General features: G+C 28.9%; 2 protein-coding genes across 2 annotated transcripts in view; both read right to left on the bottom strand.

Annotated features, from left to right (window-relative positions):
* LOC106689908 (odorant receptor 49a) overlaps positions 1 to 8,777 on the bottom strand; it is an 11,948-nt gene extending 3,171 nt beyond the window's left edge. The window contains exons 1-4 of the mRNA XM_014435127.3: positions 7,945 to 8,777; positions 7,758 to 7,860; positions 7,573 to 7,680; positions 3,870 to 4,025 (exon numbers count right to left, since the gene is read on the bottom strand). Coding sequence (XP_014290613.2) covers positions 3,870 to 4,025; positions 7,573 to 7,680; positions 7,758 to 7,860; positions 7,945 to 8,699 — 1,122 coding nt within the window. The 5' untranslated portion in view covers positions 8,700 to 8,777. The remainder of the gene's footprint in view (positions 1 to 3,869; positions 4,026 to 7,572; positions 7,681 to 7,757; positions 7,861 to 7,944) is intronic.
* A 7,121-nt stretch (positions 8,778 to 15,898) lies between these two features.
* On the bottom strand, positions 15,899 to 25,155 carry LOC136796776 (odorant receptor 10-like). The gene is made up of 5 exons (XM_067051472.1): positions 24,283 to 25,155; positions 22,047 to 22,149; positions 21,868 to 21,972; positions 19,899 to 20,054; positions 15,899 to 16,467 (listed from the first exon to the last, which is right to left on the bottom strand). The coding sequence occupies exons 1-5, from the start codon at positions 25,032 to 25,034 to the stop codon at positions 16,414 to 16,416; spliced, it is 1,170 nt and encodes a 389-aa protein (XP_066907573.1). The 5' UTR covers positions 25,035 to 25,155; the 3' UTR covers positions 15,899 to 16,413.
* Positions 25,156 to 25,597: the final 442 nt, after the last annotated feature.

Here is a 25,597-nt window from a genome sequence, read left to right on the forward strand (position 1 = left end):
TGTAAAAACAATAAAAGTTTTGAGACTATAATTTGGATAATGTTTTGAATTATTTAGTAAAAAATTGCCAGTCTCAAGAAAGAATTTTTATGATTATAAATAAATAGTTGTAAATTGTTTTTGTTTCTCTTTTGACCGCAACCCTGACCATCTTCTTATATATACATAAAAACAATAATTTCATAACAAAATCTTCTCAGTAGAAAATTCTGATAGGAGTTTCTGATATTGATAGATGATAGAAGAAAACTTTCGTATTAGTTTACAAGTGTTACTCCAACATGGCGGCGTGGCAAGAAATGATTTTATTCATGATATCCATCATGTATGAGTTTATATTATGCATCTTTTGAGAAGTATAATTGTTCGCTGGTTGCAATTCCTTATTAATCTTTTCATAGGAATAATCGCAAAGTAAAGTTTTAAGGGACATGATTATTCAAAAGCCATACTGACTAGAATCACGAAGACCTCTATAGTATCACACCGACTGACACTTCTAAATGAAATATCGAGCGGTAAGGATCATGTGCAATGTCTCTTTAGATTTTTAATGAACAGAAAGCTTGTTTATTCATTACCGTGGCATCTATCTGGAAGAATAAAGTGGAACGTACGATATAAACAGTTTCCTTTTCAATTAAAATTTGAATAATCGGATTTCAAAATATTCTCGGTAATCTATTAATATAACCCCTAGAGTGGAGATTTTGAAAGCATAGTTTACTCCATTCAATTTTTTTACTATTAACTAGAAATGTTTATACCTAATTTATATTACATTACGCACCATGTAATGTAATATAACTTATGTATAAGCCAGTATAATATAATGTAATTAATGTATAATATAATAGAACATAATATAGGTTATGCATAAGCCAGCAGCACTTCACTTCTCTTTGTCTTGACTCACAATAATGACAGACTCCTTATAGTACAAGAATCGGGAAGAAAAAAAGGCAGTTATCTCACCTCAATTATTGATTACCTCAATAAAAACTATGTATAATTACTAGTCAAAATTGATGAGTCTGCCGAGTATAGGTAGGGGGAATAAAAAATGGTGGCTGTTTCAAAACCTTAAAAAAACATTAATTTTTCATTCAGAGCTCTATATCTTAAAAACTACCAACAACACTAGAAAATCTAAGAGAACATTATTTAAAGAAGAGTAAATTGCTGAAATATTAGCCCTAATAGAGCTATTTACGTCCAATAGTTCTCGAGATATAGCTTTTTAAAAAGCAAAATTTCTTAAAAACCTTCTGAAAGATTATTAGTTAGCTAATTTATTTTGAGAAATCTATATCTCAGGAACTATAAGACGTACAGATGTCTATTAGCACTCAAATTAAAGCTAGTTTAATGAACTATAAATAAGGTTATGATCTTTACCTTCGTAAGAATAGTAGTTTTCATGATATTTGCTAAACTAAATTGATTTATAGCTGTTCTGACAATAAGTATGATTTATGAAAAATTATGGAGTATTAGTTTTTATGATATTTAACAAAATAAATTCACAAAATATTAATTTCTTGTTGTTCGTATAAAATGTTGGATGTTTGAAAAAATATATTTCTAGATCCATAAGACACACATATGTCTACCAACACTCAAAATAAAGGAAATTTAACTTACTATAAAGTAGTTTATGACACTTATCTTCGTTGGGGTAGTAGTTTTTATGATATTCACATATCAATATAAATTTGGCAAATGAAAATTTGTCCGAACTATTAATCAATTTATTTTAGCAAATTCATGTAAGCTATTACTCCTGCAAAGATAATCATCAGAAAATACTTTATAGCTCATTAAACTAGCTTTAATTTGAGTGTTAATACGTCAAATGGTTTTTGAGATATAGATTTTTCAAAATAAATTCACTAACTACTGATCTTTTAGCACATCTCATACAACATTTTTATGAAATGTTGCTTTTTAAAAAGCTATATCTCGAAAACTATTTACATTCTGATTGGAGCTTCAATTTTAGTAAGTAAAAATCAATTGTTAAAAAGGATTTTAAATTTTTTTAAAAAATTTAATAAATTTACTATTAAGTATTAATTATTAAGTTCTGCCTTTTTGTTATTTTGTCATGGAATGTTGATTTTTAAAAAACTGGATCTCAGGAACAATTGAGTGTTAACAGTTCTGTTGGGTTCATATTTTGGCAAATTTATTCTACTTTAAATGATCTTTAATTAATTGTGGTAATAGAGGTAGGAAATTGTTGTTATAGTCTATTTGGTTGTTATCATAATGAAAGGTAACCTTTAGGAAGGTAATTATTCTCCTTGATTAAAAATGTATAATAGTTGATATTATAAAAAGTTTTTTAATAATTGACAATAATATGTTCAATATTAGCATGTAATGACAAATAAGTGGGGGGGGGGCACGGTAGCCAAGGGGTAAAGCTCGGGTAAGGACCCGAGTTCGAATCCGACTGGGCAGAAAATTGTTTTCTGTTAGACTGTAGCCGTGAGTCGTCAACTTCTGAGGGTTTTTGGAGCCCTCCTGGGGTCCACCCAGCCTCTTAAATTGGGTAAAAATCTGGCAGTCGAACGTGATTCTGACCAAATCACCTCCTTGCACAACCGTTGGTCAAATTCTTTACAAAGTACTGAACCTCTGACCCTTCATGGGTTGTAGTAAGGGTACAGATTTAAATTTTAAAAAATGATAAATAAGGAGTTAATTATATATTACAGTGAAGTTTCAGTTATACGAATATGAGGGGGTACCAAAAATTCTTCGTATAAGTGAATATTTCGTGTAAGTGAATACACAATACATATTATGCATGTATATTTTTGAGAATTAATTATAATTAATGTATATTTTTCTCGTAATTAGTAGGTACATATAGGTATTTTGTATGCAGTTGAAAGAAAAACAAAGTAAAGTGAAAAAAAAAATTATTTATTGTATAAAAATTTAATTTATCTTTAATCCGATTTTTTTTATTTTTTACAAAAAAATTGTGTTATGTTTGTTTGTTTCATGTTGCTTTTGGCTGAAAACCCTGATGAAGCCCTACAAAGTGAGGCGAAACGTCGGAAAATAAATAGTTGTAAACTATTTTTGTTTCTCCTTTGACCGCAACCCTGACCATCTTCCTATAAAATTTTTTTTTTTTAGCCGAGTGTGAGGTAAGTAATAGAAAACACAAATAAGTAAAACTTACGTTATTTGTGCCAACGTTTCGACCTCAATTATATATATACATTATTATTTGGGGAAACATCTGGGGGTCGAGCGTGATTCTGACCAAACCACTAACCTGGAATCCTCACACCAGACTGAAAAGAAAGGAAACTGTAAGTCGATTCCGACTATTACAATACTTAATAGACAAACGGTCTAAACCTCCAACTCACTACAAAAGACTGATCTGCATGACATGGCCTATCTGGACATATGGAGTTGAGCTTTTGGGCTCCACTAAACCTTCGAATTCCTCTCGTATTCAACCCTTACAATCCAAAATCCTTCGTAAAATCCTCAATGCTCCTTACTTTGTCACAAATAAAATCATACATAAAGACCTTAATGTTCCCTATTTAACCGATCTAGCCCGAACCAGATATCACTCCTTCCATTATAAACTCTCTAACCACTCAAACCCCCCAGTTTCTAATCTTGCATCCTCTTTCATTCCTGACAATCCTCCGAGGCGCCTGAAAAGAAGATGGCCACGAGACCAGCTAATGTAAAATGTCATTAGAGTGCTACCAATGGGTAGTTTCTCTACACGCCTGTAACACTCCAATTGAACTTAGATCAGATTTACTAAATGTATTATAATGTACAGTTGTAAATAGCAATAAATAAATATTAAAACAAAAAAAAGTTACCTGCATGAATGTCTGCAAGCTTAGCTGAGCTGTGAGACGGTAATTGATAACAAATGGTTTCTGAGTCTGTCTCAGCATTATAATAATTGCTCTTTTGACAAATATACTTTCGTTGTACCATGGTAAATCGTATATCCTCTTATTTATTTCATTGTTCTGAAAAATTTAAATAATTCATAAAAATTTATAAATATTCTTGAGACTAAAACAATTATATCTTGGTAAAATTTTGAATTAATTGAATTAATTAATATTTGATTTAAACATACATACATCGCCGGATTATCAAATAAGAAATTTAGACAACTGCTAATGGATCTTGCACTATCAATAATCCAAGAACTCAAGAAAAATACAAAGTTATTTCACCTCGTTTTTTTATTACTTTAATTAAAATTGTATGTAGTCACAAGTCAAAATTTGTGACTACCGATGATAGTTGGGGTGGGAATAATGTTTGTTTTTTAATGGAACTAAGGCTGTTCCAGAAGTTACAAAAAAATTATTTTTGTGTTCTTTCAAGTAAAGAAAAATCACGCGTTATTTTCTGTCAGAAAAATATTCAATTTTTACTTAGACAAAACAAGGCATAAATTAAATGTCATTAAAAAGTAAATATTAATAAGACTTGTTTTATTCGAGAAATACACTTTTGACAATTATGCTTTCCTCTTACCGCGGCTGTAGTATGGGGTCATTTTAGGAGTCCAAGAGCCCGAGAAAAAAATAAAGTAGATTAACAAAATTTTGTATTACTTTAATGTTATATGTATAGGATTGTGAGCGGCCCTATTTAAAGTCATATTAAATGCATAAGAGCTCCTAGCGGATTTTCTGAGTAACTCGTTTTATAACCTTTCTTTCCAAAACATCTTGTTATTGCTTACTTCGAAGTTTTGATTAAAGTAATTTATTACAGCATGCCTAAAGGGAGTGAAAAGTCGAAGTTCTGTGAAAGTTTGTCCACTGAATGCCTTGTTGATATTCTAACGGGCGAGGAAGAGAATCAAGATGTGCTAATTATCAACTGTTATTACATTATTATTATTGTCATCCATTGCTTTATTAATTGTAAAAACATTCAAAACAATACTAACACAATCAAAACACAAACTACGAGCAAGTAACCTAATACAACAACGAAAATGGTGACGAGCTCAGGTGGTCTATTGCGTGACGTCATACTCCATTTAACAGACCTAGTAACAGACTCTCAACCATGTTATATGTTATAAAATGGTAAAAGAAGGAATTATTTCTCCATTTAATATGAGTTTTTCCATTTAGAATAGAACATCGACTACAAAAAACATCGATGTTTTAAAATATCTTTACTTACAATACATTACCCAAAATACATCGATCTTTTTAAACAACTATATCAGAAACATGAGGTCTGTTCCAATGATCCCGCATTGTACGGCCTGTAAGAAGCGGTTTTTGAAACTAAGTATCCGACATCGACTAGTCAAAACATCGATGTTTTAAAATATCGTTACTTACTATACATTACAAAAATACATCGATGTTTTAAAATATCGTTACTTATTATACATTACAAAAATACATCGATGTTTTAAAATATCGTTGCTTACAATACATTACCCAAAATACATCGATGTTTATGAACAACTATTTCAGAAAGATAAAGTCTGTCCCAACGATCACGAATTCGACTAGTCAGAAGTGGTTTTTTAAACTAAGAATCCGACATCGACGTTTTAAAATATCGTTACTTACTATACATTACAAAAATACATCGATGTTTTAAAATATTGCTGCTTAAAATACATTACCCAAAATACATCGATGTTGCATTCCTAGTTTATACACATCTTAATTGGGCCATTCTCTACAAGTGCTACATTTACTACCATTAAAAAAAGTAAATTTTTTTAATTTTCGATTGCATTTTGTTTCTTAACTTTTTAGTGATCTATTTTCATAAAAAGGCCGTCGTAGAAATTACTAGTATATAAGGTGCGATTCCAGGGTTGTGAGGAAATGATATCTTAACATACTAAAAGTCTTAATAAATCAAAAATCACCAAATTGTATGATAAAAAGTCATAACTTTTTAAAATGCCAACTCACTTCATTATTATAACAGTAAATATTTCTGTAAAACTGAAATTTATTTGTTAGCAGCAACTGATTATAAAATGTATATAAAGCCTTTTGCTTGGCAATGCCTTGCAACGGTTTAACAACCCTATTGAATTGAGTAAGATTGTGTAAGTGCTGATATTTTATGATTTCATAATAAGAATTTTATTTATATTTTATTGACCTCCTCAATATGAGACAATTGAGAAACAACATTGTGTAGTAGTTTCTATCACAACTATGTACTGATAAAAGTTTAAGGAATAGTGTCTGCTGATAAATGATTTTGACTTTGTTTTAAGTGATATTTGACTAATTAGAAATTGATGTTTTTGACCTGGGCAGAATAGCCTGCATGAAGTTAGAGTTGTTTAAATTATATTGTTTCAAAGTTGTATTAAGATTGTACCTGAAGATGGCCGGATTGGCCGAAACGTCGGACTTATAAGGGAAATAAAAGGTTTTGAGACTATAATGGATAAAATTTGAATTATTTATTTAAAAAATTACCAGTCTCAAGAAAATATTTAGATTATAAATAAAAAAAATAAATATTTTGTGAATTAATTTCAGCAAAACTGATGCTTCTATGAATCATTATCAACTACATTATAGTATATTTAATTAACTTTATTTTGGGTGCTTACAGGCATCTGTACGTCTAATAGTTCCTGCGATAATGTTTTCATAACCCAAAGTCTGAATGATAATTCAATATTTGCCAAATGGATATTGCTAATCCTACTACTCAATTGAGAGCTACTTTATATGTTTATGTTGTTCGTAAGAGTTATAGTTTCCGTGATATTTAACCAAATAATTCACAAAATATTGGTTTTACATTAAACTATATCTCGAGAAATATTGAACGTAAACAGCTCTATTAATGCTCATGATTTAGCAAATTTAGTCTATTTTCAATAATGTTATATTAAGTTTGTCCTAGTGTTGTTAGTAGCTTTAAAGATATGGAGCTTGGAATGAAAAATTAATTTTTTGTACTTTTTTGGTTCAGCCTCCATTTTGTATTCCCTCCAACTATGATTGGCAGAATTATCAATTTTGATCAGTAACTAAATAAAGTTTTCAAATATATATTAACAATATAAATATAAATGGAATATATATATTTTCATATGCATAGTTTTTTATTAACTATATTATATTAATAATAAAAAATTGGGATGAAATAACTTTCTAGATAATAACAACTCCAAAAATACCGGATAACCAGGCTGAAAGAGACTAATCAAGTCCCGAAGTGACTGAGAATAGGAAATTACTCAGCCTTATTTAGCTTAGTCCATTGATTATAATAAGAATCTTTAATATAATTTTAAATTATTCTAATGATCGTGTCCATCCTATAACATTGTGATTAAAGGAATTGATTATCCTGACAGCATCATTTTATTACCAGCTCACTTGTTTTGAATTTTTAGTCCAAATTTTAGTCCTAGCTCCATGAACATACATGTGAGAGAAAATGGATTCTTTAAAAATGAACTTTAAAAATTAAATTTTGTTTTAGTGCATATTTGAATATAATTAAAAAAATGGGTTATGTTATTCTATTTTAATATTTGTATAAAATTACCTCTTCTTCTAATGATTCACCAAAATAACACAAAGCAAACAAAAGAGAACCAATACAAATGATTGCAGTTATTCCATTGAATTTGGCTGTTAGAGTTCCTCTTTCATCCTTGAAAGTATAATTTTTTAAATATAAAATGCATAAAAACATTGAAATAATTTAGAAATTAATTATTGAATACTCACAAATGTCATGAGGCAATAAAAAATGACACTTAATGTCACCGAAACAGATGTATAGTGAATTGCCAAAGGAAGTCCTAGAGTATCTTTCATGACATCTAAAACACTATAACATATAAATTTTTTTTATATATGTAAACATGTATTATATCTTAAATATATAATATTTAATTGTTAAAATAATAATTACTCTAAAGCCCTTTGATGACGCTGAATTACTTCCCATAATAGCATCTCTGCATTAACGGAACAATTGCTCTTGTTTCTATTGAGTTGCTTTTTAATAATTATAAGTCTGTATCTTATCATTTTTAGTTCTGATTTAGTATACATCATCAAAACAAATACTAATGTTTCTGAGCCAACATGAATAGTTATCGCTTCAGCTGTCCACATTAGAACTGGAATAGTTATTATAAATCTTCCTAATGTCCGTGGTTCGAAAAATTCTATGAACCCATCACAAGGCAAATGGACTCTGACAGAAGGAAAATTAGGAAAAATATTTCCGATAATGTAATCGACAGATATTGTGAACATGAGATAAAAAACTTGGTAAGATATCATTATCAAACAGAATTTATAAACCATGTTCCATGTATCTTCAGAATCTCTCTTGAAAATTTCCCTTTCCCATTTTTCTTTATACTCTTTTTGTAATCGAGCGAAAATATTCAGCATTCTTTTAATTTCGTCTTGTCTGAAATAATATATGACGTGCTTAGTAGCAATTATGAATGCATAAGCTGAAAAACTCGCAGTCCCCTCTAAGCTTTTCTCTAAACCCAAAAAATACATTGAACTGATACAGACTAAGGTCATTATGGCATTACTGATAGTGACAAAAGTTTGACCAGTTCTCTTTTTCGAATCTCTCGATATCAAGAATGTCTTTATTAGGATTCTAGGCAGATCCCCAAGAAGTTCTTTGATTATTTTAACCATGGTTAATAACTTGACTCTATCCGAACCTGAATGCTGAAATAAATTTGATTCTTCTAGCTAACACTCAGTGACCAAGAAACAAGGACTTTCGGGACTGATGAGCAAGGAAATTATAGGCTCTATATTAGGTCTGAGAACTAATGACCCTACCTTAGAAAGATTAATTAATACCTGGCTTAATTGGACAGAAACTTTCTGGTGTAAGTGGGCGTAATTATGCAATTATCATGATTGATGATGAACAATCAAAAGATTCGTTCATTGATTTTTTATTATCCTTTTCTAAGAACGGGGCAATGTTAAATAGCATGATCAATAAGGCTCAAATATTTATTTAAATAAATATTTTGTCATTTTTGAGAATAAATAAATAATTCATTTGTTCTAAATAAAGAAACAAATTTTTGCTCAATAGATGTAATTATAATTCAATATTTTCTGGTTCTCTTCCAAAAAATAAATAAAGAAAAACGAAAAGAAAACAGAGTAGATGAGGAAAAAAAATTGAAACAATAATTGAAAATGTGGAAAAAAATAGGTTGACCTCACAAGGAGCTGATATCATTCTATTTAGACCTAACATTATGTCCAGGTAAAAATGGAGAAGAAATCAATCGAAAATTTCAAGAAGAATTAAACAAAAATCCAGGTGATTCAATTTTACAACGGATAAAAAAAAAAACTTCTTTTAATCCTTAAACAAGAAGAAAATGGATTTTTAGAATTACTAAATACTTAAAATTAAATCCCCAAATTAAAATTAAAAAATAGAATTTGGTCCAGGTGCAGGCAAATTAAACTCACATAGTAATATAATGTACTATTTTTATTTGAGCCAACATTTTGCCCCGTGTTGCAGGGCTTTGTCAGAGCTAAAAAGATACAAATACTTAACATCAGTAAGCAATAAGTAACTTATTTTAACCCCTGCAACGTGGGGTGAAATGTTCCCTCAAATAAAAATAGTCTATAATATTACTATTTGAGTTTAATTTGACCGCACCCGGACCAAATTCCATTTATTGATACACACGGTCAATCAGCAATCTTCCAGAAAAAAAATCAAAGTTTAAGTATGCTCCTTATCATAAAATATCATCAAAATGTGATGTGGAAAAAGCCTTATCAGAACATGAAAATGTTTGGAAGTAATAAAAAAATGTTTACTTTAATCATTTAAACAAAAACATTTATTTGCAGTCTGAATTAATGAAATTTAATATAACTTGTATCAGATAGGTATGAATACTTGTGTAAGATTTTTTTTTGTTACCATGTCTATATTACATTGCTTTTATTTCTTTATTATAGTTATTGGTATCTTTTTATATTATTCATTATCATTTTACTATTTTTTTGTATTCATTATTTTGTCCTATATAATATGTATTATTTTGTAAATAGTATGAATGTTTACTTAGAGCTTTAATACTTATTGCTATTGTTGTTGTTGTTGATTGTTGCTTAAAGGCGTAAAACCCTCTGGTCATCAACGCCTATGGCATGATAAAAGTAAAAAATAAATAAATAAAAATTAAAAAAAAATAAAATTAAAGTCTAATATGATTAGAGGATCCCAGTTTCATTTTTAATGAAAAATAAGGAAATCGCTGGTATAAATTTTATGTTTCATTATTGTTCACTATGTTGCATTGTTATAATATTATATATTATTAAAATTGATATATTCTAAAAAAAAAAAAATTGAGCCGAGTATGTATGTTTAAATTACATTAATGTGGAAATTTAAAAATAAATCATTCAAATTTACATTTAAACATAAATATTAGTTTTGATACTGATCATTATTTCTTTTATTTTGCAAAATATCTAATGGACTCTGAATACATTAAATGCCATATTCCTCATATATCACCGTATCTATATATCATATAAACCGTCGCTCCCCGGGGGTCTTAGCGGGGTGAGTCCGGCGGGAAGGATTGCTTTCATGCTATTTTTCAATTTCAGGTGCTTTTTAAATATTGCTCGATTTAACTATCTTAAAGTTTCCTCTTCCCAATTTATGCTAATATTTCAAAAGTGATATAGGATTGTCAATCCCCCGGGGTATTAGCGGGGCAGGTCCGGCAAGGAAGGATTGCTTCATGCTGTTTTTAAATTTCTGGCACTTTATAAATATTGCTCGATTTAACTATCTTAAAGTTTCCTCTTCCCATTTTAAGCTAATATTTTCAAGATGATTCAGTGTCGAACATTCTAGCTCAATAGAACATTCTACATTAGCTAATCGAGATATATAATTACGTCATGAACTCATTCTGTCTAAAAAAATACAGTTTTATCAGTTAAAATAATAAATTAAATAATTTAAATATGCTTCTAGTCTTTATCCTATGCTGTTCGATTTTAAAAGAAAACATTTAATGAGACAGAACAAACAGATTCACAAAAGTAAAATAAAATGAAAATAAAAATTTGGTTTATTACCTTGCAATCATCCTGTTAAATATAATATTTTTTTTACATTTTAAGCCCATCAACTTGACAAAGAAAAGAAAAAAAAAAATTATTTTACCACTTGTACTGTTAACGACATGGATGTAAAATATTGGTTATTGAGAGAAAATTACTGCTGCAAACTGAATCCTCCCTAAGAATAGAAAGCAATTTTTACCATTTGTTGAGATCTTAAGAAAAAAAAAATTATGATGAAATATAAAATTATAGGCTAACCAGCTATTATAGACCTTATTGCGATAAGCTCTTCGAGACCGAACAATTTAACTGACCTAAATGCAATGAAAACTTAATAAATATGTAAATATATCCTAGACTGTGGCTTATATATTTACATATGCTTACTTTAATTAATGTATTTACATATACTTAAGATTTAGAAAATATATATACATTAATTTACTACCTGTTGCAACCATATCATTTTATGTTTTAAATTCATCTATTTTTTATGACAACATTAATTGTTACCTCTACTTGGCACAACTAACCCTCTCAACAATCAAGATTTGTGTAACTTAATGAAATTTGAAATTAATGACGGTTCAAAATCTGAATTCCTTTTCAATGTTAAAATATATATTATTTACTACTACTTACTGATCTGTCCCAAATTGTTTATTATTTAAAAAGGGGTTTTAAATTGTAGGGTAATTATACCCACTTTCCAATTATGTTCTTAACTAAAACATCAATTTAATAATATTCTCATTTTGTGTACTGATTGGTATGGTGGGGGAATGTGATTTAAGTGCCAAAACATTAATCAAAATTGAATTTGGATTTAGGTAATTTATAAAGAAAGTGCAGGTATAGACATAAAAACAGATATATCTTTATTGTTTCAAATGAATGGAGGCCATTGCTGGAGTTAAATCTGTTTGCATGAGAATGACAATTGGAAATCATTTGTTTTGGTTTGAATTTTTTTTTTAATTTCTGATGCTTAGATCATATTGTGTAGATGGCACATACACTTTATAAATTTTTTTACCTTTCTTCCTAATTATTTTATAATAAATAAAAATAAATTGGGTGTGGTATATACATCATTCAGCTTTCACTTGTTATTCTACTTTAGGTTAAAATTGATCCTTTCATATGAGGCTATAAGAGCAAATGAGACCTGGCCCACAAAACTGCTTAAACTACAATTATATTTCAACTCGACTAAAAACAGAATTTTTTGGCTTTATCAACTATTTCTATTCTTTTAGATAATTGAAATATACATAGAATTCGATTTTCGATGGCATCAAACACCGATAAGGTGTACTGTATAAATAAAGAAAAATTAATTCTGGAGTGATATTTTATGGGTTAAGTTACTTTTGCACTGATAGCCTCATGAGTAGTTATTGAAAATAAAAACTGACTATTGTCATAACAACCATGGGTAACAGGAAAACATTTATTTATAAATTCAGTATATATTTTTCACTTTTCTCCACTATCTTATACTAAAAGCTTTGCCTTTCCAGAGGTATATCTTACAACAGGTATTATTATTATTATTTGTATTTGATTATAAAGAACATTAGACGGCGACCAACTTCTACTTAGAAGACACCAGTGCTCGTAGAATACTTATTGGGTCTATTGATTAGCCTTATATTTATGAGCTGGCTGGCTTTTGGGATGAGAGGAATTTAATTATTATTTTTGATTCAGAAACTTTGGATTATGCCTCTATCATTCTGGGCCTTGTTTCATAATGAAAGCTAATAGTATTAGTTCATAGTACAAGTGTAGAAACTAGTGTGGTAATTATACTAATACTTATTTTTTAATGATAGGGATGACTATTAGTGGTATTACAGGAATTAAAAAATACTTAAGTAAATGTTACTGTTGTACAAGTCAGTATAATTGAATTAAGATAAATCTATAAGACTAATAGTATTAGTTTGTACTTTATTATGAAACAGGGCCTTGGATGTACAATATATTTCTAAGGAATTTATTAAAAATTAAACAACACATTTTTATCATTCCTTTAATATGTGACAACATTAAAACTAACTATAAAATTGTGACAATTAATTAAAATTATTTATACTAACAGCATAATTATATATTTCTCACTATTTTAAGTGCATAAAATGTAAAAATTATTTGTTTTTATCTGCTAAGTAATAAACTATATAACATGAAGTGCGAGAAACAATTTGTAAAGGCTTAGCCAACCCTAATCAAGATTTGATATGAAAAACTTAACGGTAAAATAATTATTCATACGTTTAATTTATCAGAAAAAAAATGTAGTGTAATCTTGGTGATGATTTAATTTGTTAAAATTATAAAACTGTTTATTTATAAGTGAGAAAAGTATACAAATAAAAATACTCTTTGTATGGATTTATTATAAAACCTTAAAAAAAAAAATAAAAATTGTATTGTACATATTTCTACTTTTAATAATATTAGTTTCACAGAATCAAATGATTTATATAGTAGATATTATGTATTTCTAATTCCAACGTAATTATATTATGAACACATTCATAGGAATTAGACTGCTCCATATACGTAAGAAGTTCCACTTCGATTTCCATGGTGATTACAATAACTTGCCTATAAATAGGGAAATTAAAAATGGCCACTTTTATTTTAAAACAAAAATATTATTGCATGCCGAGTTTGCTAAAAAAAATGTTTATTTTTTCTACGCCAGTTCGGATTAACGAAATTACACTGTAAGTCGAATATTTTTTTGTATCTAAATTAACTGATTATTACAATAAGTAACAATTCCGCATTAATTTTTTAATAAAATTAGAAAACCCCACAACATAAGAAATACTACACAAAAATTTTGTATTTCTAATTCCTATAAAATATATTATGAACACTTCTCTGGGAATTAAATTACCCGATATCAAAACTGTAAAAATATCCGCTTTTGATTTTCACGGTCATTACATTAACTTCCCTGTACATCGGGAAGTTTTATTTATTTATTTAATGTAATTCACAACTGTACAAATAATAAATACAATAAGTAAATCTGTGAAATGTTTCATTTACACTCGAAAATCTTGGGAAGGAACTCACCCTTTGGTGGTACTTCAAGCATTAATTTAAATTAGAAGGTCCCGTGGCCATCTTCTTTTCAGACGCCTCGGAGGATTAACAGAGATTGTTAGGGGTGAGAGATTAAAAATTAATGAGTTAGGATGGCTAAGGAGTTTGGAATGAAAAGACGCCTGTTTTGGGCCAAATCTGCAACGAATAAGATGTTAAGGTCTTTGTAGATGAGTTGATTTGTAAAGCAATAAGGAGCATCAAGGATTTTGCGTAGGATTTTGGATTGTAAGGATTGGATGCGGGAGGAATTTGATGGTACAAGAACTCAATTCCATATGTCTAACTTAGTCTGATTATCGTAATGTATACTAATGTTTTGTAATGAATGGGAAATTTAGAGCGTTTGTCAAGTAGGTGTTGTAGCAATCGAAATCTACGAGCAGTTTCTTGTCGTTTCAGTCTTGTATGTGGATTCCAAGTAAGTCTCTTGTCAAGATGGAGTCCTAAGTATCGAATCAGTTTAACGGGCGTTAGTGGAGTACTTAGAAAGGATACTGTAGGACAGGAGGGTAGAGGTTTACGACGGAGAGTAAAGGTGGTCTGATGGGATTTGTCAGGATTTATTTTGATTCTCCAGTCTTGACACCATTCTTCAATGGATGTTATGTGTCTCTGTAGTGTTTATGATGCATTAGTAGGGTCGTTGTTTACAGACAGTATACATGTGTCATCAGCGTATGTTGTTAGGACTGTGTTAGGATGGGTTAGGATAAGGTAAGTTAAAAATGTCCTTTACATATTTGAACTTTTATTAGAAAACAAAAATGTAGCCTATTTAATTTTCTCGCAAAAAGTTACTTTTTTTGTTTTTAACACTAGTTAGGATAACTTGAGTGTTCGGAGTTCCAAAGTTTAGATTACCGAGGTTAAATTGTATTTGAATTTGAATACAAAAACAATGAGAAAAAAACGGTCCTATAATAAAATAGTTCTTTTTTTTCTGTAATTATTTAATATACTGCAGCCTGAGTATTTAACAAATTAATAATTAACACTTCTTGGTTAAGATGTTACCTTGATCATTATAACTTTGTATTATGGATGAAATTAGCAATAATAATATAATAGGGTCTTTTTTTAAGCCCGATAGAACTTGAAATTGTAAAAAATAACACAAAAAATTAAATTGTAATCAAAATTTTTTTTTTATTCGAAAGATCAATACGTGACATTAACATTTGAAAATGATTTCGGGCATATGGGCACCGCGGCTGTTCTTGACGAAGCGCATTCTGTAAAATTGTGTTCAGCGATGAGGCGCATTTTTGGCTTAACGGGTTTGTTAATAAGCAAAATTGCCGCATATGGTCGTGCGATTTGACACCTCTCGATTATTTCCTGTGGGGCTACGTGAAGTCACTGGTTTATGCTGATAAACCAGCAACAATTGACGCCTTGGAGGCCAGCATTGTTCGTGTTATTCGTGACATACGGCCAGCAGTGCTCGAAAAAGTGGCCCAAAATTGGACGTCCAGAATGCGCTTCGTCAAGAACAGCCGCGGTGCCCATATGCCCGAAATCATTTTCAAATGTTAATGTCACGTATTGATCTTTCGAATAAAAAAAAAATTTTGATTACAATTTAATTTTTTGTGTTATTTTTTACAATTTCAAGTTCTATCGGGCTTAAAAAAACACCCATTACAACAGCATGTCATCTTGTAAGTGTCCAGAGTCATTCTGTGTTCATTTAGTAGGAAAAAAAGATTTAACTTAAAAAAAAAATCAATTTTTATTTTTTATTTTGAGAAAACAAAAATTATTTGATTAACTATCTAATCATAGATAACGGATTCCGTAAATCTAAGAGTGCATGCACGACCCAATGAATCGATTCGTTCTATTTTTTTGTCCCCTTAATTCGTGTTCCGCATAAATACTATTTCAACAAAAAAACTGAATTTTTTTTACTACTCAAGTAAACAGTTCACAAAATTTTAGATATCCTGCTTCCTTATAGTGCAGTGTATTTCTAGCTTCTTCTGATACAAGTGTTTTTTAACTTGCTATTTACAGCTGTTCTAAGTTTTATTGTTTGATACTTTTCTACATCACAAGATATATTTTTGAGATTTAAAATAGATTGAAGTTTAAGTGCATTTTTTAAAAATCTCTATTTGGTTAAGAAATTTCCATATTATGCATCCTAAGATGTTGTTGATCTCAACACCGTAAAATAAGAATATGACGCATTAATGATCTGAAAAAGAAATAAAAACATATAAACAAAAAAAATTAAAAATATAATATATTATTAAATGAGGAGAAGATGGTTGGGGGTGCGGTCAATGAAACACAAATAAGTATGACTAACTTATTTTAATGTGCCGACGTTTCGGCTAGAGTTTCTAGCCTTCTTCAGGGCTGCTTGCTGAAAAGTTGAGCGCCTAATATATTATTGTATAATATTATATAATATATTATAGATATATATTTTTTTAATTTTTGAATAGTCTAAGATGTTTACTATGAACAATAAATACTTTGTATCGGAAGAAGATAGTTGACCGTATGAAGTAGATTGTAGGAAGATAGTTGACCGTATGAAGTAGATTGTAGGAAGATAGTTGACCGTATGAAGTAGATTGTAGGAAGATACTCCGGGTGGTATCACTTCTCGATAAAAGGAAGAAATGAATTATTCCTGCTAGTGATACCAGACAGAAACCGATCATTTTTTTGGATGCTAATTTTTAGTTCAAGAGCCGAGAAGAAAAAAAGGCTGTTATCTCACCCCAATTTTTGATTACTTTAATGAAAACTATGTATAATTACTAGTCAGAATTGACGAGTCTGCCAAGTATAGGTAGGGGGAATAAAAAATGGCGGCTGTTTCAAAACCTTAAAAAAACACTATTTTTTTATTCGGAGCTCTATATCTTAAAAACTATCTACAACACTAGAAAATCTAAGAGAACATTATTTAAAGAAGAGTAAATTTTCTGAAATATTAGCTCTAAAAAAGCTATTTACATCCAATATTTCTCGCGATATAGCTTTTTAAATGGCAAAATTTCTTAAAAATCTACTGAAAGATTAGTAGTTAGTTAATTTATTTTGAGAATTCTATATCTCACGAACTATGTGACGTACAGGTGTCTATTAGCACTCAAATTAAAGCTAGTTTAATGGACTATAAAAAAGTTTGTGAGCTTTACTACGTTCGTAGGAATAGCAGTTTTCACGATATTTGCTAAAATAAAGTGGTTTATAGTTGTTCGGAAAATAAGTTTGATTTATGAAAACTACATTTCAGAAAACATTAGATGCTTATCTTAGTAGGAGTAGTAGTTTTTATGATATTTGACAAAATAAACTCACAAAATGTTAATTACTAATTGTTCGTATAAAATGTTGGATTTTTGAAAAATAAATCTCTAGATCCAAAAGACGCACATATGTCTGCCAAAACTCAAAATAAAGGAAATTTAACTTACTATAATGTAGTTTATGACACTTATCTTCATAGAGATAGTAGTTTTTATGATATTCACATATGAATATGAATTTGGCAAATGAAAATTTGTCCAAACAATTATAAATCAATTTATTTTAGCGAATTTCACGTAAGCTATTACTCCTACGAAGATAAACATCATAAACCACTTTATAGCTCATTAAACTAGCTTGAATTTGAGTGCTAGTAGAGATCTGTACGTCAAATGGTATTTGAGATATAAATTTTTCAAAATAAATTCACTAACTATTAATCTTTCAGTACGTCCCATACAACATTTATATGAAATGTTGCTTTTTAAAAAGCTGTATCTCGAAAACTATTTTACGTAAATAACTCTATTAGGGCACACATTTTAGCAAATTTACTCTTCTTTAAATGATGTTCTCTAAGGTTTTCTTGTGCTGTTTCTACTTTTTAAGATATAGAGCTCCGAATGAAAAATTAGTTTTTTTTATCGCCTTCAAACAGGCGTCTTTTATTATTCCCCCTACCTATACTTGGCTGACTCATCAATTTTGTCTAGTAATTATACATAGTTTTCATTAAAGTAACCAAAAATTAGGGTGAGATAACTGCCTTTTTTCTCCTCTTCGGCTCTTGTACTATTTGATTGGCAAGTGTCCCGGTCTTTCGTCGATATTTAACCACTAACTTGACCGACGCCTGTTATCATATACAGTCCACTTTTCAACACACGCGATTATTCTGTTGAGAAAATGTTTTTTTTTTCTTAGTAAGCAGTTAAATTCATGTCTTTGTTAAGGATTTTCTTCCACAGTAAGTTTAAGTTCATTAACGTCAATCGCTAGTGAAAGTCTTCCTCCGGGTTGGTTATCCAAATCTGTGTAACCAGCCAACAATTTTTTAAGCCACTATTACTATGTATTTACTTTGGAACTATTTTTCTCAGAGCATCTCCCATTATAGTCGTCAATGACGATCTTACGTCTTGATAGTACAAGAGCCGGGAAGAAAAAAAAGGCAGTTATCTCACTCCAATTTTTTATTAATTTAATGAAAACTATGTTTATTAAACTAGTCTAATTGATGAGTCTGTCAAGTATAGGTAGGGGGAATAAAAAATGGCGGCTGTCCGAAAACCTAAAAAAAAACATTAATTTTTCATTAGGAGCTCTATATCTTAAAAACTAACAACACAAGAAAATCTAAGAGAACATCATTTAAAGAAGAGTAAATTTTCTAAAATATGAGCCCTAATAGAATTTTTTACGTAAAATAGTTTTCGAGATATAGCTTTTTAAAAAGCAACATTTCATAAAAATGTTGTATGGGACGTACTGAAAGATCAATAGTTGGTGAATTTATTTTGAAAAATTTATATCTCAAATACTATTTGACGTACAGATCTCTATTAGGACTCAAATTCAAGCTAGTTTAATGAGCTATAAAGTAGTTTATGATGTTTATCTTCGTAGGAGTAATAGCTTAAGTGAAATTCGCTAAAATAAATTGATTTATAATTGTTCGAACAAATTTTCATTTGCTAAATTCATATTCATATGTGAATATCATCAAAAACTACTATCTCTACGAAGATAAGTGTCATAAACTACATTATAGTAAGTTAAATTTCCGAATGTACTGAAAGATCAGTAGTTAGTGAATTTATTTTGAAAAATCTATATCTAGATTAAACAAGGGCTACAGTAATCATCATTATAAAGTAGCTATTGAGATATTTACCATGAAGTTAATTTTATTCATTTTTATTTTGTGCTCCATATACCCTTTAAGCCATCAACAACACTATATAAACCTCAGACCACATTATTCAAAGTATTTTTTTAAATATGAGCTCTTTATTTTCAATTGTTATTGAGATAAAGTTTTTTGAAAAGCAACATTTTTTTCCAAATAACGAAAAATTAATATTTTGAACTAATGCTCCCAGTAGATCAACGTCATAGTACATTCAACTAGCTCTTATTTCAGTGCTAATAGACTTTAGTACCTCTAATATTTTCAGGATATATTTTTTCATAGACCAGACTTTTTTCCAAACAACGTGAAGCTTAAAATAGTCATACTGGAATTGATACATAATTATTTGAAATTCATTTCATCATTTTATAATGTAGAGTCAGACATTATTTTAAAGGCAACTAAATAAAAAAATTACTCTGACCGAATTATTATAACATAATTATTACCTGCATAAAGGTACATAGATTAAGATCAGTTCTCTGATGATAATTAATGACAAAAGGTTTATTTGTCTGTCTCAGCATCATTATTAGTGTTTTTCTCATTTGAATATCTTCAGAATACCAAGGTAAATCGTACAAAGATTGAAAAATATTTGAATTCTAAAAAAATAAAAATAAAAGTATTTTAAACTTAATGTTTAAATTCAAAATCTATAATCTACCATAGAAGATAATAATGGTAGTCGGGAAAAAAAAAGTTTCACTTAGTTCAGAATATTTAGAAACTACTCGATCCAAAAAAAGTAGTTTTAAAAATTGAAGAAAAACAATTCCAAGGAATGTTTGTTTTCATGAAGTTCTGAACCTTCTTCAATAAATTACTAAGGGTTTTTGGTAGTAACTTCAAAATGATAAAGTTCTATTTTTTCAAATCTATCTATACCCTTAGAAAGATTAGTACATCACCAACTTTCCTCGTACATGGAACATTAGGCTCTTCTGAAACCCTTTCAATTAGGTTTTTGTTCTGGTTATACAACTTAATCCAACTTGTTAAAAATTATTTAAGATAATCAATAGAAAATCACTATTCTAATTTTTTTTTTTATTTTCCTTTTTAACTGCAGGATTATATTAATAGAAGTAGTTACTAGGCAGAGAAAAACAAGTTGCAGCTGAATGGAAAAAATCTAAACCTTAAGCTCATCGGCTTTTTTTGTTTCTTAGGTAGTAGCTCATTATCAAAAACTAGATTATATAAAACGCTAATTTGACCAGTGCTGATACACCTTGGAAACTTGGGGACTTTCGATGTCCGATGAAACGGATCTCCAAACATTTGAGAGTAAGATGCTCAGATACATCTACAGCCCCCAGTAAAATGAGGTTCAGCTTGGAGAAGATGCACGAACACGGAAGTGTACTTGTTAATCAGTGAGCCTGATATTGGAAACATTGTGAGAGTTGGTAGGCTACGCTGGGCAGGCCATGTGGCAAGGATGAACGGCCGAGAGGCCGCCCAAAGCTTCGATGGTTGGATAGTGTTGAAGAGGATTCAAGGACTCTGCTCAAAGTGAGAAATTAGAAAGCAGCTGCGCTTAACCGATTAAACTGGCGGAAGCTGCTTGTGAAGGGGGTAATGGGTTATCGCGCCAATTAGACAAAAAAATATATATCTTTTCTTTTTTAACTTCAGGATTATATTAATAGAAGTAGTCACTAGGCAGAGAAAAACAAGTTGCAAGTGAATGGAAAATCTAAAGCTAAAGCTCATCAGCTCCAAATTCTTCTTGCATTCCATTTCTACTATCCTTTAATTTTCCCCAACAATAACCCTGTTGAAAACCTTTATCATGTGTCCAAAATATCCAGAAAATCCATAATTAGTTCAAAACAGTTCCATAGGTTCCGCTAATCCTTGCCTTTGAAAACCAGTTAGTAAATTGCTCTCTTATTTTCCACTATTTTGATTATGGTTGCCTAGATGGTAACTAAAACCTCCTCTTATTATGGAGGTCTCACAGATGTACTTCAAGAAAAATTGAAAGTGACTTATGAATTGAGTAACTAGTATTTTTGTGGGGTTCCCTGATATATTTATATTTCAGATGCAGCTTTATAAAATATTTGCTTAGTTCTTTCATATTCTAATCCTTAAGAAATAATAAACCTTCCTATATCACTGAATCCCTTACCTTGCCTTCCTCTGTTCACTACATGAACATTAGAACCTGACCAACCAATATTTATACTCCATTCTTTCACAGATCCTTACTTGTCCATCATCTTTTTTTTGGGGGGTGGGTACTTTATTAAGTTAATGAAAATATTTTAAATTTAGAATAATGAAAGTTATTTAAGTGAAAAAAAAACTTTTGCATTTTGTTCCATTTATATCAATGGCAAACATGAAACAGATTAATTCAATTTAAATATTATAAATTATCTTTAGAACAAAAATTTTTTTTTTTACCTCATCTTCTAATGATTCTCCAAGAGAACATGACCAAAACAGAACTAACAAAACCAACATTCCAGAAAATCCTTCCAATTTAGCAGCAATATTTTCTTTACCTTCCTGTGTAATCATTAAAATGTTAAAACATATATTTATTGTTTAAAAAAAAATTATACATCATTGCAAATACTCACTAGGACTATTATCCCGTACAAATTCAAACACAAACATACAGATATTGTTGTATTTTCCAAAGCTACTGGAAAACCTAGGGTGCTTTTCATTGTATCTAGTCCTCTATAAAAAAAAATAAACAAAAAAATACAAATCAAGTACACACCTGTCCTCCAGGAATCAAATTAAATTTTAGATAAATTATGGAACTATTTTATTGAATTATGGATATAAAAATATATCAGGTAAAAATCATCAAATATTACTTGAATAGTGGCACATTTGAAAAAAAAAAAAATTATTTTGTATCAGACATATTATATAGATTCTATGGACGTATTCTGAACATGAACTGTGGTTACTTTCTGATAGCCCTTCTAGCTTTAGAATAGTCTAAAGAAAGACCACAGAAGAGAAAGAAACCCCTGTCTACAATAATATCTTTGGGACATGTCCATTTCAAAACATAAACAAAACTTTTTTTGTCAGATGTGCCACTATTCAGAGAAGCAGTAATATGTCTTACAAAGAATTATTGACATCTAAAAGTGAACCGAATTCATTGAAAGTACTTAAAATAAAAATAAATAATCTCTGCATTAGTAATACAATTATTTTTGTTACGATGATTTACCAAATAAATGTTAACTTTACACGGTATTTGAAGAATTAAATAATAAATCGCCAAGCACTGTAATAAAATGTTTATTGATCAATTGAAAATTGTAATTGCATGCATTGGTAATCTTTATTTCAAAATGAATTTGAAATAAGTAATGCCAATAATTTAAACAATATTATTTAAGAAGATATCTGAAATTCTGTTGTCATGGTTTTGCAAAACGTAGTTGGAATTGTAGAAGCGTTCAGAACTGTTTTTAAAACTTTGTATCTTTTAAACTTATTTTTCATTGCAAAAAGTATTTTTTAAACATTTATTCCTGTACATTTTTATTGTTGGAAAACATCTCAGGCATTTTCTGAAGAATATTTCACACCATTATTGTGTTATTTCATTAAAAAAAAAAGCATATTATAACAGAAACTAAGATTTTTTAAAATTAATACAAGTTTTTTTTTTTATTTTACTGACGACAATTAATTGCTTATTTGCTCAATTTTTTTAGAGTAATTTTTTAATTTAATACTTCAAAAAGTAATTACTGTAATTGTCTAACTACAATGTTGGAGAAAAAGTAATTTCAATAACAATTACAATTAGTGAAATATGAAATTGGAGAAACAAAATTACAATTACTTGTAATTATCACTGATTATAATCTTGTGTGATCGTAATTACTAAATACAATAATATATAATTGTAATTTTCAGTTATAATATTATATAATTTAATTACTTTTTGCCCAGAACTGTATAACTAAATACCAAAATAATAAATTTTAGTTACCAATTTTAATTTCTGATTACAATAATATGAATTATACAATAGAACCATAGTACAATATTAATAATGGATATTTCATGAACATTAAAAAATTTGCTAAAATAACTAGATATAAATATCCTGAAATTCTACATTGAATTGGTGAGTATCCTTATGTTATATTCCATTATAATTTATACTTAATCATTATTACTTTGAAAAACTCTGGTTTAAAATTCAATTAAACACATATAAATATCAGAAATACAAATTAAAAAATATTATTTAAGATTTATTATTTATATTTTATTTGGAAATATTTGTAAAATTTAATGATATATAATAAAAAACACACTTGAAAATGGCAAGTAGAAGAAATGATAAAATTTAATAAATTCATAATATTTATTTAAAAATGTTTATATGTATTATATAAATCAAATTATAAGATTTGAAAAAAGAGAATTTTACAAATAATAACTTTTATTCTTTTAATTGAAAACATAATAATAATACATTAGGCTCTCTTGTAAAATCCTAAATATGTGACACTGAAATGTTACATATGCATCTCGTGTTTAATGATTGTTGAGTATGTTATGAGATGAAGAATTTTAAAAACAGGCAAGTCCATTGGTTAATTTTATCAAACGGTTTTGATACTACATGATCATCAAGTAAAATAATTTCTTCTGAAAATAGAAGAATCACAATTTATTTAACTGATTTGGGGAGAAATTCTTATAAACTTTGATAATTTGGTACCAAAACTATTAATTAAAAAAAAAATTAAATACTTAGATGGTTTTAAAATTCTAAGTCTCATTTATTGTATCAATTTTCTTGATCAACTTATTCAAGTGTTTACTTACTCCAAGATTGCCTGATGATGCAATATTACATCTTTCAACAGTTTCTCCGCTACGATCTTTGATTTTTTATTCAACATATTTTTAATTATTAGAATTTTTTCTTTAATTATTTTCAGTTCAACTCTTAGATATGCGATTGACACTAGTTTAAACGCTTGCCCACCGATATGGCATAATATCTCTAAACAACACCACATAATACTCAGTATCGACAATGAGATATTGATTAGAGTTCTCGGCTTCGTTAAATCAATCAAACCTTGAGCAAATATAGGCACTCTGACAGATGGGAACTTTGGGAAAATAATCCCGACAAGCGTATCGATCACAAACGGCAGTATCTGATAAAATACCAAATATGCTATCAATATGTTAGAATAATAATACATCAGGTTCCAGATCATCTTTGATTCATTCTTAAATATTACTTTTTCCCATTTTCTTACATGTCTTTTTTGAAATGCTTGAAGAGTATTCAACCACACTTTAATTTGATCTTGATTACAATAAAAAAAAAATTGATGGCTGATTGTTATGACTCCTATCATATTCAGAAAGGCAGGACCCTCGAGAGATTTTCTCAAGCCTGAATATGGTAAAGAAGCAAAGCCGAAAAATAATAATATTGTAATATAAAATGTGACAAATATTTGTTTTATTTTTGAACATTTATTATTTGGCATTAGACAAGTTTTTTCTAGAAATATTGGTAGATCTCTAAGTGCCGACTTCGACATATTAAAATTGATCATTAATTTTCTTATGGACTTCACTTGAATAAAACTTTTATATAACTTATATATTTTTACATAATAATTCAATTATAATAAATACATCTGAAACAAAGCAAGGGGAGGTGTAAGGTAATAGTGACTCTAGTCAACTGGCAAGCTTGTGCTGTTAAAATACTGAATTATAAAAAGCTTTCGGCAATTATAAACTTTATAGTGGCTATCAGTTTAACAGAGTTGAATTAAAAAAACATAGGAGTTAAACCCAGATTAGACAAACTTTTCAACGACCTCCCTATGCTTAGCAATTATCATGATAAATGATCATTAATAATTCTTTGAATTTTTAAAAATTTTAAATGATTGCCTTGTTTCATCATTCTTGATGAAGAATTGAAAAAACCCTTTTCAGAACAAATCGATTATGAAACTCCCTTTTTTCATCCCTACCAAAACTTTTTCACACTATTATACATGTGTATTTACCCAAAATAAAGTTTAAATTGGAATATTAAAAATATCTTCCCATATAGTTAAGCACACTTGAGGTAATAAATGTTTAATTAATTCAACCAAAATGAAAA

This window comes from Halyomorpha halys, unplaced genomic scaffold (assembly GCF_000696795.3).
Source record: "Halyomorpha halys isolate HHAL.00 unplaced genomic scaffold, Hhal_1.1 Scaffold1521.1, whole genome shotgun sequence".
NCBI classification, from domain to species: domain Eukaryota; kingdom Metazoa; phylum Arthropoda; class Insecta; order Hemiptera; family Pentatomidae; genus Halyomorpha; species Halyomorpha halys.

Bases quoted from the DNA above. Each gene is read 5' to 3' on its own strand.
- LOC136796776 (XM_067051472.1), bottom strand. From the start codon at position 25,034: ATGATCAATTTTAATATGTCGAAGTCGGCACTTAGAGATCTACCAATA. The intron at 21,973-22,046 runs GTGAGTATTTGC...ATGATTACACAG, and splicing joins TGTACGGGATAATAGTCCTA to GAAGGTAAAGAAAATATTGC. The intron at 16,468-19,898 runs GTAATAATTATG...TTTCTTTTTCAG, and splicing joins ATCTATGTACCTTTATGCAG to ATCATTAATGCGTCATATTC.